The 16,188-nt window shown below is 42.3% G+C and overlaps 1 protein-coding gene across 1 annotated transcript in view; it reads left to right on the top strand.

Annotated features, from left to right (window-relative positions):
* The first annotated feature begins 3,262 nt into the window (after nucleotides 1-3,262).
* The window catches only part of RASSF6 (Ras association domain family member 6), a 50,128-nt gene continuing 37,202 nt past the window's right edge, over nucleotides 3,263-16,188 (top strand). Inside the window, exons 1-3 of the mRNA XM_040966794.1 lie at nucleotides 3,263-3,356; nucleotides 3,465-3,515; nucleotides 13,638-13,739. Of these exons, the coding sequence (XP_040822728.1) occupies nucleotides 13,681-13,739 (59 nt within the window). The 5' untranslated portion in view covers nucleotides 3,263-3,356; nucleotides 3,465-3,515; nucleotides 13,638-13,680. The remainder of the gene's footprint in view (nucleotides 3,357-3,464; nucleotides 3,516-13,637; nucleotides 13,740-16,188) is intronic.

Raw genomic sequence — 16,188 nt, 5'->3', positions numbered from 1 at the left:
CAATAAAAATAAATCTTTTTTGAAAAGTCTTGTGTGCCAACTAATAAATAGAATATAAATATATATGACATATGCACTCACCTGTGCGCATGTGTGAGTGTGTGGTATACTGTATGTGTGAAAGATACAGAGATGTAACAGCTTGCGTTATGAAAAACTGCCCAACACATTTAATGCTAGCTCCAGGTTGGGTTGACAAGCTGTGTACACCTGGGCAGTTTTTCTGCTATTCTTAGTTGACCCAATTTACTTTTACCTTTCAGATTGGTAAAAGTTTGGAAAAGATGACGAGTAAGAAATATAAATCTGGCAAGGTTTTATTTAGGAGAGGAATTACTAAAATGCACTTACTTTCATCTGAAAGTTCCACTTTCTGAAAATTATCTAAAAGGCATAGCCAGGCCAGCACAGCGGCCTAGTGGCTAAAGTCCTCGCCTTGCATGCACCGGGATCCTATATGGGCACCGCTTCTAATCCCAGCAGCCCTGCTTTCCATCCAACACCCTGCTTGTGGCCTAGGAAAGCAGTCCAGGATGGCTCAGGATCTTGGGTTCCTGCACCTGCATGGGAGACCCGGGTGAAGCGCCTAGCTCCTGGCCTCAGATCAGCTCAGCGCCAGCAATTGCAGCCTCTTGGGGAGTAAATCAGCAGAAGGAAGGCCTTCCTTTCTGTGTATTTGCCTTTCAACAAAAATAATCTTTAAATAAAGGCATAGTCATGGTGTATACATGATTCTTATATATATATTCTATTTATAGAAATGTGACTTTCACACCACAGGAAACTGACTATATAAATAACGGCTTCTTTGTATGGTGTGGTCTAAAGTCACATTGCAGAGCGGGCATTTGGCACGGCAGCTCAGGCAGTCCACACTCCATGTCGGAGTGCCTCGTTCAAGCCCAAGCGTCCTGATAGCATCCATCCTGGTAGATGGCTCATGCACTTGAGTCCCTGCCATTCACAGGAGAAATGAGAACAGAGTTCTTGGCTTTAGATGGGCCAACCTCAGCTGCCGTGTGGCCATTTGGGAAGTGACCCAGAATCTCTCTGTCTCTCATTTCAAATAAAATAAAAATAAGTAACTGGCAAAAAAAATTAAAATTATATTGTAGAAACAAATTGACACATGGAATATTTTCATGGGATAAAAGCAGGTTATAAAACAATAATGTATAAGAACATCACAGTAAATATAGAAGTACAGTACAGAAACTGAGTCAATAAAAGCTATGCCAAAGAATATGCGAAGTTTTATTTCTGGTAACTAAGGCATGGAGTACACGGATATGTGATGTATAGGAGCGAAATTTATATTTTAAGATTTAATTGTTGTCTACAGCCTTTGTTCCTTGAGTAACAATTTTTCCCCTTGTGACTATCTGTTGAATTCTTCATTTACTGAGGATTAAGTTTGTAGATTATAAAATAAACTGACATAGATCATTATAGAAACGAAAAGAAAAAATCAGAAAGGAACAAAGGAGGGAGTGAAGAACTGTGCACAGGAGGGAGAGTTCCTAAATTTATATATATATGAAATACATATTTGTTCACCTTGCATAAATATGTTTTTTAAATCATATTGTAGAAACACATGCACCACATTTATAATAATTATATTTGAGAAAGATTTTAGGTGATTTTTTTTTCCTCTCAACTTCAATTTTTTTTCAGATTTTTCCATATTGCACATGCACAAGGAAATACTTTTTATATCATAGAATAAGAACTACACTGGCACTGAGGGAAGCCAGTGGGAGGCTTCAGCGATGCCCACAGGTAAAAAATGCAAAGGAAGAAGCCTTGGTCTTGGTGATAAACGAACCATCCCGTCAGTGTCCAGAAAAGGAGGGTAGGGCGCGAATTTGAGGCGGATGTTCCGGCCGCTGCAGCTATAACATTGCAAGTCCTGTTAGTCATCACCATCAGCCGCACACCCAGGATGGCGAGACCAGCACAGGCCACCACACCAACACTCACAAGTAGCCGCAGGTAACATCCACCTCTATTCTTGCGTAAGACTGCGAAGTTTTTATCATAATCCAATAAACCCATCTGCCCAAGGAATGTTAACTCTGATAGATACTGGTCTCCAGACAACGCAGGTTAAAAGGCAAAGGGCCTGGCCTCTCTATTATGTGGAGTCTTACTTTAAATAGCTTCTATCCAGAGCTACTGTCAGTCATTCTGTCTGTCTAAAATGAAAACAAGAAACAGAGCAGGAATCCACTGTTGTTGTGGAAGTCATATTGTACTTCTGCTTGGGGGTCTAATGCTTATGCTTAAAAATTAACCTGTTATTTAAAAAGAATGTCAATGGTTGGTTTGCATAGGAACAGGATAAAATTACAGAGATTCTGGGAAAGTGTGTGCGTGTGTGTGAGAGAGAGAGAGAGAGACCAGCACAATGAGGGCTGGAGAATAAAAACACTCTATCTTGATAGCCTCTGCTGAGAGTCTCCAAGTCATACAGGAGCCCTGTGGAATTAGAGCTATCAAGGGAAAGCAAAGTGCCCTCATCCCGTTAGGTAGGTGCAGACCGAATGATGGATTATTTCACTGTTTTTATTTTAGTACGGTTGTATTAAAATACTGATGTCTACCGCTTTCTGTGACGCAGCTTACAAACTACACAGATGTTTGAGGTGTACACCAAAACACCGCATCACAGTTCCAAGGAGGTGGGACGGAAGGATGAGATGGTTCACCATGGGGTGCAAAAACTCCACTCTGGGGGCAAAGGTGCTGGCAGTAAAACAGAGTGGGAAGAGAACAAGGACGTAAAATCAGACAGATTTAGAATTCCAAGCAAAGGTGAAGCAGAAAGATATGGGAACACGTGCATTCCTTCCGCGCTGCTGTTATTGCCCCTGTCCTATTTGTTCATCTGTGCTCCCCACAGATCTAAGAATGGAGTTGCGTATGGTGCCCCTGCGTTGTCCAAGCCTTCAGCAGGTGTCAGTTCGCTGCCAAGAAGTTTGTGGCCAGCATCAGCGGAGCGCACCCAGCAGCTGCTCCTAAGAAAGTAAACACTCCCAACATGCACTGAGGCGCAAGGAGAGGCTCAGGTTCCTTGCACTTCCCTGCTGAGGCCAAAAGGACTAATAATTAACCGCTCCTCCTTGGACCTACGGGAGGCAGGGAACAGAGCCTACGCCAGGCTCAGGGAGGAGCCGCGCGCCCGGGGCTCCGCCTGCACTGGCCACGGACCTTGCCTGCAGGTGGATCCTCGGTGAAGCCCGGCACCCAGAGACGCCAAGTAGCCAGAACTCCTGACCCAACCCCGGGCGGCACAGTCTTCGCAAGGAGTGCAGCCCAACACCTGTGGATGGAGCTCCCAGTGTGAGCAGCAGGTGAACACACGTGGATGGGGAAGAGGACCCCTGAAGGGCACTCCTGGGGTAGGGAGGATAGCAGGATCCAAGGCTCCAGAGTTGAATGAACGCGAGCTTTTTTTTCAGCAGGCCGAACCCCGGACGTTCGCTTTCTCAGAATACTCAGTTTTGATCAAGGTAAGGCGGTGGGGAGGGTGGGGAAAGCAGGAGTGAGTGGGCAGAGGGGTGGAGTGAGTGTGTCTGTCCTGGCCCTCCTCCCTTTTCTCCCCACCTCCCAGGAGCCATTTACCTGGAAGTGCACCTGGTCGCACCCGCTTGCAAACAAGCCAGGCTGTTTTGATGACACCCCCTACTCTCCGGGTGGTCTGAGCCTGTGAAACTTCAAGCTGGGAAGATCCTTTTCGTGAAGCACGCTGCTAAACCTTTGTTTGTTTTCACAAAAGGACATAGAAGTCACCTCCAGAAAACTGAAAAAGATTTCCAACGTAATTTCAGGCTTCGCCTTTCCATGAAAAGGAGATCATAAATAATTACACGGGCCTCTGGAAACTGAAGTTACACTTGCTAAAGCAGAAGAGGCACAGCTCCGTTTCTGGCTTTGCTGTTTAGCAGCGTTTGCCCCTTTGCAATTTACATAGCTTATAGGATCTTCTGAAGTTTGTCATCTGTAAACAGACATCATACCAGAAAGGGCTCCGTGGGAACTATTCATCCTGCAGCTGTTGTATACAGGGCATCTCCTTCTGGCATTAAGAAATAAGCAGCTTTCTCTGGGGAGCATACCGGAAGGGTGACTTGAGCTGGGAGACCAGGCTACGTGGGATGCTGGTATTGAACTGGTTCCAGAAAGTAGATCCAGGACACACAAGCAGGTGGCAAGCAGGCACAGCACCCCTCTTAGTGGCAATGAACTTCTCTGGTTTCTTGCCACTTTTCCAACAGAATATGACAAGTGTGACAAGTTTAAGTATATTTGCTATACTGAGTCACTTATTTTAGAAGTGTGTGTGTGTGTGTGTGTGTGTGTGTGTGTGTGTGTGTGTGTATCAATCCGTTATTTCTAGAAGGGAAAAAAAAATGTATACTGGGAGAGTACGCACAAAACAAAAAAATGTACAAAAGTCTCATCTGTGGGATCCGTGGCATTTGAGTTTTGTCAGAAAGCTTGCTTTTGAATAACTTGCAATATACCACATGGGCTGTGTTTTTATATTGCAGCACATGCTCAACTGTGTATATTAAGATGATACCAGCTTTTGTTTATATCTACGTACAATGAACATCAAAGAAAAGTTGGTTAAGTTTGGTTAGGCTTTACCTCATAAGCTTGCAAGACCAGGAAAATGTTGTTTTAAAAGGCACTTTTGTTGTTGCTGATTTTATTGATACTGCTCTGAGAAGGGAACAAACTAGGTAACAGTGACTAGCTGTTTTCACTGGTGTCATTTTAATATTTTTCACTTTATTAATATGAGGCACTTAAACGTTTTCTTATTAACCTATAGCTTAACATTGTCATATGTTGATGGATTGCTTTTTTGGATTACAAAGCTGAATTCTCCAGTCTTCTAGTAAGCGGGTATTGACAGAAAAATTGCAAATGAAATGCTAAAGTCAACCTGATTGAACTTCGCTTTTTTACTGTCTTCTGGGGTCTGATTGGGCTACAGTGTGGTTCAGCTAACAACTGAATAAATTAGAGTCCCTGTATTCATTTAACATTTTGAAATGAGGAAATATGCTTTTGTACTAAGTATATGTTGTTGGAACTCCTCATGCAGGCTACCTGAATTTTATTTATCTTGAAAGACATATGCATAAATAGAGAACAGTAACCCCAACCTGAGATCAATTTGACCATATTTGAAATTGAGATTATATATCTGTATACACATACACATGTACTCTACTTTTCTAACACATGTAACATTTTATGATGAATTATGAAATGATTTGGTCAGAGAAAGAAGGTGAACTAATCAACAGTGATTAGAAAAAAACAACTTTCCCAATTACTGTCAAAATATTGCAACATGCACATACAGTGTTTTAACATATAATTAAGAGTTTCATGGCTAATTTTTCTGTTAATTTCTTAAAATAAGAAACACCCTGTACTTCTAATTAAAAGTAGAAACCTAATGTTAACAGTTCATTTATTTTTAGAGATTCATTGATTACAGTGCAGACAGGAAATTCAATGTTGCTAGAGGACATGGACTTCTTACAAAAGTTTACGTCTTTTTAAATACTCAAATATAGACCCGTTGAAGAGACAGTCTTAGATGAGGGACTCTGGTATACTCCCCTTTGCATGAAAATCTAGCATTAGAAGGCTGTTATATTGTAAATACTAATCTATATTGTTCAGTTCCATAAATTATGGTGTCCTCATCACTGTTATAACAATTTCAGGAACCAAGACAAATAAAGTCCCTGCTTGTAGAAGCTGAACTTGGACATGCCTCGTCTTCTAAGTCATGAGGGCATTACCTTAATACATGAAATAGATGATTGAAGGGAAATTACACCATCGCTTACATCCTGCTAAATGGTGCTTGGAAGAGGGTTTTGCAGTCAACAATTGAACAGGAGCAATGAATCATGATCTCTGTGAAATCAACCTTAAAGTTGATTCAGATGAAACAAAGAACCCTTGGACTCTGCCAAGGGCCTTCTCAAAACATGGCATTTGCTGACCCCACCAGCTCCTTCTGAGTGTCCAACATGCCTGAAGCCCTTAAGTGGCTTTTGCTCCTCCTTCCTTCTCCTTCCTGAGGATACTCTGGGCAGAATCAAGCACAGGGCCATGTCATGTCCAAAAAACAGTGAAGGTTTGGCATCTTTAGATCCCACTGGAACTAACAGTAATGATGCACTCACACAATACAATGCCAGAGTTGGATTCCTGGCCCCAAACCCTGTTGTGCTTTCCTGCTAATGCTAACCCATTTGGTTCCAGCCATCCAAGTGGGAGACCTTGATTAAGTTCCCAGCTCCTGGCCTGGGCTGGCTTTTGAGGGTATTGTTTGAGAATAGGCCATTTGGTAAGAGTTTCTATTTCTGTCTCTATCTCATTGCAATAAATATCTCTTAAAAACATACTCTACTAACTCAAAAATAATTAGATAATGGATGGATGGGGTTATGGATCTTTCGTCTCATGTCCTAGAAATGATGTGCTGGCATCAGGCTCTGATACTGTCTACTCCAAGTTTCTTCTCTACTCCAAGTTTCTTCTCTACTCCAAGTTTCTTCTCTACTCCAAGGTTGCAGTCAGAGCTTTGGGAGAATCGCCTTATTTTGGAGAGGAACACTTATTTATAGTTTTCTGTTATTTCTTGAGGGTGATATAATGTTTTTAAATTTCAATTTAAAGCCCTTAATATAGCCTTAATTCATAATTAAAATGCACAGTTGCTGCCATGTGATACTTTCTCTTTTTAAAGCTACTAATATTTTGTATGTAGATATGTGTATTTTATGGAAGATATGTTCCTAGAATATGAGTAAAAAAGCACATATGCAGTCAAAAAATAATAATTATTCATAATCTCACCTCTCCTGATTTCTCCGTTCATATTTTAAGGTACATCTCTTTTCCCTGAATGTACTCTATAGTTTGTATCTTTCATCTATGTACCTGGATATAAAAAGATATTTCACAAAATTCATGGAAGGTTAGGCTTTTGGCACAGCAGAGAGAATGCCACTTGGGACACCCGCATCCCTTGTCAGAATATTGTGGCTCAGTCCCAGTTCTGCCTCCAAGTCAGCTTCACACTAATGTGCTCCCTGACAGGCAGCAGGTGCAGGCTCAATGCCTGGGTCGCTCACGCCCATGAAAGGGGTTTAGAGGGAGTTGTGTGCTCCTAGGCTTGGCCTGACACAGCCCTGACTCCTGTAGGTAACTGGGGAGTTAGCTAGTGGGTAAATTTCCCTCTGTCTGCCTTCCCTGTTTTTTCAGATAAAAAGTAAAAATAAATTCTTTTTGAAAAAAAATTTAGAATTCATGGAAAAAAATGAACTCAAAAGATAAGTTTATTTCTCTGGAAAAAATTTTTTAAATAAATGCACATATTGTCATAATATGTATTCTATGTAGGGTGTTTGAAGGTCCCTTGTTCCACTACAGTTTTTCAGTCTGGAATAATGAAATAATGGCAGTTCTGTTCTAAAGGACCCAGTAGATCAATTAACCTAATAGGATTCAACAAAGAAAGTAGAAGTTAATCAGAAAGCTGTAGATAACATGCTATGAAAATTAAAAAGCCAGAGAAAGGTACTTTTGCTAGAAAATGTTGACATTTGTGCATAGACATGCACACATATATTTAGTTCTTTGTAATTGTGAGCCCTGTGACACTCCAGGTACCAAACAACCTCCTGATTAAGGAGCTGCAGACAAGGATATCAGTTAGGCTTCCAAAGCAGCACTAGAGCAGAAAAGGAACCCATGAAACGTTCACTGGATATACGAAGGAGTGAACCAAATTTTCCACTTTTAAATAAGTAACCATTTAACAACTCTATGATTGGGCTCAGAAAGGCACATGAAATGAATGGTTCATTTACTTCCTGTTAAGCTGATTCTGGCCAGAAGGTAACTGGCAAGCCCAGGCAAGCCCACACCCAGCTAGGAAGAGAGGAGAGGTGGACCGTGGATGCTTCGGTACTTGCTGGGCATTCCTCAGGCCTCAGTGCTACCTGGTGTTGCCTCTTCGGGTCCCAGATCCCCTGGCCATCAGCATTTGACTCCAAATTCCTGAGTTCTCTCATTCCTAGACCCTCTAGTACTTCCCAGTGCTATTTATTGCTCCGGGACTTGATTGCTGAACTAAGTCTGTGTCTTTCAAACTGCATTCTATCTGAGCAAAGAGAAAAACTAGGTAATAAAACCTATTAAATAAGTGATCTTATTTCACACACAAACTAAGCCCACAAGCTCTGGCCCCAGGTCCTAGTCAGAATGACATCATCCATCCTCTTAGTGAAGTGTTGTAGGTTTGTTTCAGCCACCTTCCTTTTCAGCTTGTCACTCTAAGAATAGTTCTCCCCACAGCCCAGTGCTGTGGCCTAGCGGCTAAAGGCTTTGCCTTGAACACGCTTGGAAAATTCAGAGTAAGACCACAAGGCTTCTAGATGCAATTTTTCTTGTTTCATCAATACTCTCCACCTCTGCTCTTCATGACCCCTCTACCCTTCTATTGATACGCCTCTAAGAAAACTAGATCAGACCCTCAAATCTCCCAAGTCTTTTTAATCTAAAAGGCACCAACAAGGGTCCTGCCATGTTTTAATTTGCTACAAATTATGGTGAATGGGAAAAAGAGGAAAATCTATGTAAATGCGTAGTCCTATGCCTCACTTTGACAATTAATAGCAATGAGATTCTTACAAAAATTGTATTTTTACTTTTCATGTACTTAAACCATTTGAATATTTTATTGAGTCATTTTTAGATCTGACCTGCCCACTATTATTTTCCCTCAGTTACAATGTCCTGCTGATGAACAGGCATTCCATTCTGTTTTCACTTTCCTCCTTTAAAGTTTGTTCAACTGTCTTTCTGCCAAAGCTCAGTGAGTACCAATCAGGGCCTGTGGAATCATTCCATCACATCTAAAATCTGAAGTCAGCTGTGACTTATTTCACATAGACCACAAGTCAGACGGTGACATTACATAGAAACCATTCATTCTTGTAATCTATGTTTCAGTGGTTTTATCAATTCGGAGAGGGAACAGAGCACAGAACCACTCCTGTAACACTTGAGCCCATCAATGCCAGTTTTCACCAATGACCATAAGAAGAGCTCCTGCTGGAGACTTTTCTTCAGAAAATCCTTGGGGGCCCGGCGCGGTGGCGCAAGTGGTTAAAGGTCCTCGCCTTGCACGCCCGGGATCCCATATGGGCGCCGGTTCTAATCCCGGCAGCCCCGCTTCCCTTCCAGCTCCCTGCTTGTGGCCTGGGAAGGCAGTCGAGGACGGCCCAAAGCTTTGGGAACCTGCGCCCGCGTGGGAGACCCGGAAGAGGCTCCTGGCTTCGGATCGGCATAGTATCGGCCCGTTGCGCTCACTTGGGGAGTGAATCATCGGATGGAAGATCTTCCTCTCTGTCTCTCCTCTCTGTATATCCGCCTTTCCAATGAAAAAATAATAAAAATAAATCTTTAAAAAAAAAAAAAAAAAAAAAAAGAAAATCCTTGGGCTCTCTAACGGTTGGTCTCTGGCTTGTAGAGGACAACTTAGTTGTGTCCCCACCTTCTGGAAGGGCCGTAACAGCTCCCTGGGTTCTTGTTATCAGGGCTCCATGCTCATGTTGGAATCACCCCTAACACTATTGCTTTGGGGATTGGATTTCAACGCATGAATTTGGCAGATAGGAAGCTTAAGCTGTAATCCAGGAGAAAGATGACAATGGTTTGTCTGAAACTGGTGGCAGGGCAGTTGGAAGCTTTTCATTCAGATTGCTGATGTATGGAAATAGAGCAGCTAGAACTTTTTTTGGATGGGAATATTTATGAAGAAAACAAGACTGAACCTTTGGTGCTTAACTGGATGGACGGGAAAGAACTGGGGAAGAGAGAATTCTAGAAAATGTCATAACATCATGGTTCTATTGCAGGCATGTTGTATTGAGATGCCTGCTAGTTAAGTAGAGCTTAATGGCAGCAACTGAGTCCAGACCTCAGTGGAGAGAATGCGCTGGAGAGGGCACTTACGGGGAGGAAAACACGAATAGAGAAGAAGATAGCCAATAATGGACCACTCAAAGTACTCAACATTAGGGATCTTGCGGAGGAATCAACAGAGGAGACATAAATGTTGAAACCTGTGAGACAGTGAGAAAATAGAGGAGAGCTCTGAGAAAAAGCTGCAAGAAGAAAGATCTTCACAAGGCAGGAAAAATCCATCCTGCCAAATGCTGCTGCAAGGAGGAAACAAGGAAATGAAGTGAACTGCATGGCAAGGATAGGCCATGGATATGTTGAAGGAAAGGTGCTGGGAAGGTAAATTCAAGCAACAACCATCAGCCATCTCAATGCGGGACGGAGAAGCTATGTTTGCATCTCAGGGCCATTCCTGGACATGGCGACTCCTCTCTAAGGAACACTACGAACCCTGACTGTGAAACGTTATAAGGATAAAATCTAGGTTTAAAACTCACGGCTTGGAAGTCAGAGTAAGAGTTGTGCAAATCAAACAGCCTGAACAAAATCCTGTGATTGCATGACTGGGATTTGCTGGGCTCATGCTAGAAGTTTCTGACCCTTGGAGCCACTTGGCTGGGATGGAGAAGCCCCTATTCTTTCCAGCATGAATACCCCAAGCATCCTCCATGAACAGGCACCCAAAAGGATGACCACTGACAATGATTTGCCACCAAGAAGATGTGACCTCATTCAAAGCAGGGAGATGGCATCAGCAAAAGAAATCATGCAAAACCCAACAATGGGCATACGAATCATAATAGTGTAGGTGAAAAGGCTATGGGAGACTTTAAAGAGATCACAACCGAGTGGAAACTGCAATGCTGCAGAAATCTAAATTTGCAGTCACGAGGTTCCTTGGATGCTCAGGCTTGTCGAGAGGAGACTCCCTAGTACTGAATGTCCATTTAACTGAGGGACAGCTTTGATCTTTAATTTGGAGAAGTAGACATAGGTGCAATTGCAGAAAGCCTGAATGTCATTTCTTAAAAATAAGGTCCAAGGATAGTGTGTGAGCAGAAAGAGGACATGCTGATCAGAGTGGGGAAAGTGGAGACTCCGGGGTAGCATTCACCTTAGAGACTAGTACAAGATGCCTGATGCAAACCACAAAGTAGCCACAAGCCCACTTCAAAAGGTTCATGGAAAGTGTAGTTCAAGTGTATTCCTTGTATCAGTAAGATATATCAATAGCAGAATAGCATTTTTTTTTTTCTTCCCCTCTTTCTCCCACTCTCTTCCCTGGTATTCTAGAGAATTAAGACATAAAATGCCTTTCACTCATCTGGTTTGAAACCTGGTTTGAAAGGAGAAAGAAGACATACCCTCTTTCATCTTTTCTTTTCCTTCATTTTATTTTTCTTTTTAAAGAACATTGTGTTGCTTAGTGAGATAAGCTAATCTCCAGAAAGGTAAATATCACATGATGTCCCAGATTGGTGTTAATTTGCATACAGAGTACAAAATAATGAAATGTGCAAGAAGGAAATTGACGTTTTGAGATGTGCTTGTTGTTTACAGCCCTTGTCCCTAGTCCTGAGGAACGGTGACCTTTCTACTTACTACTTACTGAATTCTTCTTTTTTTTTTTTAAACATAACACAATTATAATTTCTTTCAAGCTAGTATGTCTTTTTTTTAAGATTTATTCATTTTTATTACAAAGTCAGATATACAGAAAGGAGGAGAGACAGAGAGGAAGACCCTCCGTCCGATGATTCACTCCCCAAGTGAGCCGCAACGGCTGGTACTGCTGATCCGAAGCCAGGAGCCAGGAGCCTCTTCCGGGTCTCCCACGGGTGCAGGGTCCCAAAGCTTTGGGCCGTCCTCGACTGCTTTCCCGGGCTACAGGCAGGGAGCTGGAAGGGAAGCGGGGCTGCCGGGATAGAACTGGCGCTCATATGGGATCCTGGGGTATTCAAGGCGAGGACTTTAGCCGCCAGGCCACGCCACCGGACCCAACTTACTGAATTCTTGATTTAGTGGAGGATCAAGCTTCTGATTATAAAGTAAACCAGAAGTATTCAGTTGCAAAAACTCAAAGGAAAAATAAAAAACTGAAAAGGGGGAGTAGAAGAAAAGGGAGGAAATATAGGGTGGGAAGTATCATTATTCTCTTAAAATTATACAGCAGCACAATCCACAATAATGAAGGCATGGAAGCAACCCAGATGCCTATTGGAAAAGGAGTGGATCAAGGAACTGTGCTACCTCAACTCTATGGGATGCTGCACAGCCACTAAAAGAGTGAAATCCTATCACTTGTAACACAGTAATACCAATCAGAGAGACTATTTTCCTCAGTGAAATAAGCCAATCCCAAAAAAGACAGATAACATATGTTCCCTCTGACATAAGATCAATTGATATATAGGTAAACATGCATATGCATATATTCACCTGGAGGAACTGTATAACGGAGACCAGCATACTAGGAAGTGCAGATACACTGCAGCTTGCATCTCTACTCCCAAATAAAAGCAGGACTCCCAGGGAAATAGTTAAATGCACCTTGGCAGTGTGACATTGGGTCTTCTGCCTTTGCCCGTGCTTACAATGCAGTGCTACACATAAGTAACAGAATGTTAAACCAGTAACTCTTACTAAAGGACTAACTACCATGATAACATGGGGAGAAACTGCAGGAGGGGAAAGATAAAGGAAGGGAGGGGAGAGGCATGAAGGAACCCCTATACTTAAAAAACCACATCAGGGAAAAATAATAATTTCAAAATTACATGTATGAAACACCTGATTTACTATCTTCATATGAATAAAAATTCAAAGAAAAAAAGTTGCTTTCCAGTTCACTTCAAAAAATTTATTTATTTGAAAGACAGAGTTACACAGGGAAAAGGAGAGATCTTCCATTCATTTGTTCGCTTCCCAAGCAGCTACAATGATTAGGCTGGCTCAAACCAAAGCTAGATATTCCATCCTGCCAGTTGGCAGGGGACAGCTTTACCTCTTTATACTACTATATCGGCCCCTCTAGTTCACCTTTGTATTCTGGCTATAGACATCTATAATTCCATAGGCATAAAACAAAGGCAACTAAATATTCAATTTATGCAAAATGCAACAATCAAAAAAATCTATGTTAAACCTCTGATCATGTGCTAATGCCAATTAAATGAACCTATCAAGAAGGAGATTATTCAAGTCTGACCGAGTTTCCAGTGCCTGAAGGAGACTGCAGGTTATTGTGTTACACTTAATGAACCTTCAAGTCAGAGCTTGATTTTGCCTGCCTGGAAGTCTGTAGTTGTGTTTGTCTAACTGGGGCAGAGTTCAACCGGTTGGGGTTAAGTTGTCATAGAGAAAGTATAATTCCTTGTACAGAGTCATAAAGGAGAAATTTCTTGGTAGAAATAACTCAAAGAGCTACCAACTGCCCAGTCTTCCCTCTCCTTGAGCCTCTGGTTTGGAGTTTTTCACTGACAAAACACTTCTCCCTCTTTTGCTTGCATGTGAACCTCTACTTAAAAACTCTGCATAGGAGACTCAACAAAATAGTCTTTCTAAATCAGGAAGCAATGTACGAATACATAGCAGAAATAGATCACTTGTGCCATTCTAATGTTTAGGGCATCGCTGGACCGACTCAGGAAGCAGGGAGACGACCATAGCATGCTGGCTCAGCAATATCCATCTTGGATCTTCATCAACGACAGGACATTCATAACCAGGTAATCACACACTTAGAGTATATGTTATCCCTCACTAAATAATTCAAGGTTTTCTGAACTTTATGATCAACCAGACTGATACTATGAATCACCATTTAGAATGCTACTTGAGAAGTTAAGAAAGCATATTGCTAAGGCCCCCTAATCTATTTTCCTCTCTTGGAACAACTGAGACGGAGGAGCCGAAAGATGAAATAATGAAAATAGCACAGGATCCGACATGTACAGGGAACGGGAAGAGAAATGAAAGCAAAGAAATGGTAGAGAGCAGTAGATGCACGTGATATGGCATTGGAAGTGGGAGACCAGGAAAAACAAATGTGATCATGGATGAAATGAAAGCCACAGTTGGAAGATAAGGATGAATTATGAGAGGTTGGAAGAGGACACAAAGTGAAATGTTGAAGCCATATTTAAGCATTCCTCAAATGCTTGTGAACAGATTCTCTCATGGATCCTTAGAACCCAGCAATGAGCCAAAAAGGGGTGTTCGGGGCCCTCAGCTTACTGGAGCTATGCCTACTGGGGATGTGCTGGTTTTGGTTCTCAAATCTTCAGACATTCCCTGAGGTCAGCCCAGCATCCATCCTACGTAGCTACCATGCATCCCTGTCACTGTTCCCTGACTCACTGACAATGCCATGAATTAGCACCTCTCCCTCCTAAAAGCAAAAGGAAATAAAAATGAAGGGAAAAAAAAAGTCCCTGAGGACAAGTATGATAGGGTTGTGTCGGTTCTTGGGATCTTTCTTGTTTTGTATGCCACGCCTTTTGTTCTCAGAGTTTCTCAGGTTTCTTGAATCCTCAGCTTTGCTAGGCCAACTTCATCTTTCATCTGTTTTATCTATTATTTATTTATTTACCTGAAAGGCAGTGAGGTGAGAGAGAGAGAGAGAGAACACTGTCATTTACTGTTTCCCCAAATGTCTGCAGCAGGTAAGGCTGGGTTCAACTGAAGCCAGGAGTAAAGAACTCAGTCCGGGTCTCTGTTGCAGGTGGCAGAGGCTCCAACATTTAAGCCATTACCTGTGACATTGGCAGGAAGCTAGAATTGAGAGCTGGGGGTCAGAGATGAAACCCAGGTTACTCAAGTGTGGGATGCTCACATCCAGTCCATGTCTAGCATGTTAATCACCAGGCAAAACACCTCCCCCATCTTCATCGTCATAGATGTACTGACTCTCCAAATGGCTTCGGAGCAACTTCATTTGCATTTGTAGTAAGCCGATTGATTGTCACACCACATCTTGCACAACTACCTTCTCTCCTTGCGTACCTCTATGTAATAACATGTCTTGCTCTTCGTGGAAGTAGACACCTGCTTGAAACCCTGGCAGTCTCCAGATCACCTCATTGCTTCCTCTTTAATATTTCAATCCCTCAATCCAAGTATCTCACTCTCCCTCTAAGATCCTTCCCGAGCCTCAGTTAGGTTCTAGCCTGTCCTCTATAATTACTTATGTATTTGTTTTTTAATAATATTTACTTTCTGGGCCCGGCATAGTAGCCTCATGGCTAAAGTCCATGCCTTGCACACACCAGGATCCTTTATGGGGTGTCGGTTTATATCCCCGGCAGCTCTGCTTCCCATCCACCTCCTTGTTTATGGCCTGAGAAAGCCTTTAAGGACATCCCAAGACCTTGGGACCCTATACCTATGTGGGATACCCAGAGGAGGCTCCTGGCTCCTGGCATTAGATCAGCTCAGCTCCAGGCATTGCGGCCACTGGGGGAGTGAATCAGTGGACAGAAGATCTTTCTTTCTGCTTTTCCTTCTCTCTGTATATCTGATCTTCCAATAAATTAATAATAATAATAAATTATTAGTAAAGGTAATTGAAAATTAATTGATAATATAATAATTATAAATCTATGATTATAACATAATTGCAATTATTATGATAATCACTATCATTTCATAGATGATAATGTAATTACAAAAGCTGGAAAAACCTAAAAACAGGGCCTGGCAGTGTGGCCTAGTGGCTAAAGTCCTCGCCTTGCACGCCCGGGATCCCATATGGGCGCCGGTTCTAATCCCAGCAGCTCCACTTCCCTTCCAGTTCCCTGCATGTGGCCTAGGAAAGCAGTTGAGGACGGCCCAAAGCCTTGGGACCCTGCACCCGCGTGGGAGACCCGGAAGAGGCTCCTGGCTCCTGGCTTCGGATTGGCATAGCACCGGCCGTTGCGCTCACTTGGGGAGTGAATCATTGGACGGAAGATCTTCCTCTCTGTCTCTCCTCCTCTCTGTGTATCTGACTTTCCAATAAATAAATAAATCTTTTTTTTTTTAAATCCTAAAAACATGTAAATGTTATGAATAAAAAGAATGCACACCTACCACTCAGGAAAAAAGGAAGATACACTGGTTTGTTTACATCATCTAAGAGGACCATCTTAAGCAGATGAGTCTCCTTGGCATCCTCCTCTATGTAACTGGTATTCTATT

Source organism: Ochotona curzoniae, unplaced genomic scaffold (genome assembly GCF_017591425.1).
Source record: "Ochotona curzoniae isolate NIBS_2020 unplaced genomic scaffold, NIBS_Ocur_1.0 scaffold_4506, whole genome shotgun sequence".
In the NCBI taxonomy this organism is placed as follows: Eukaryota; Metazoa; Chordata; class Mammalia; order Lagomorpha; family Ochotonidae; genus Ochotona; species Ochotona curzoniae.
This window is presented reverse-complemented; position numbering and strand designations above follow the sequence as displayed.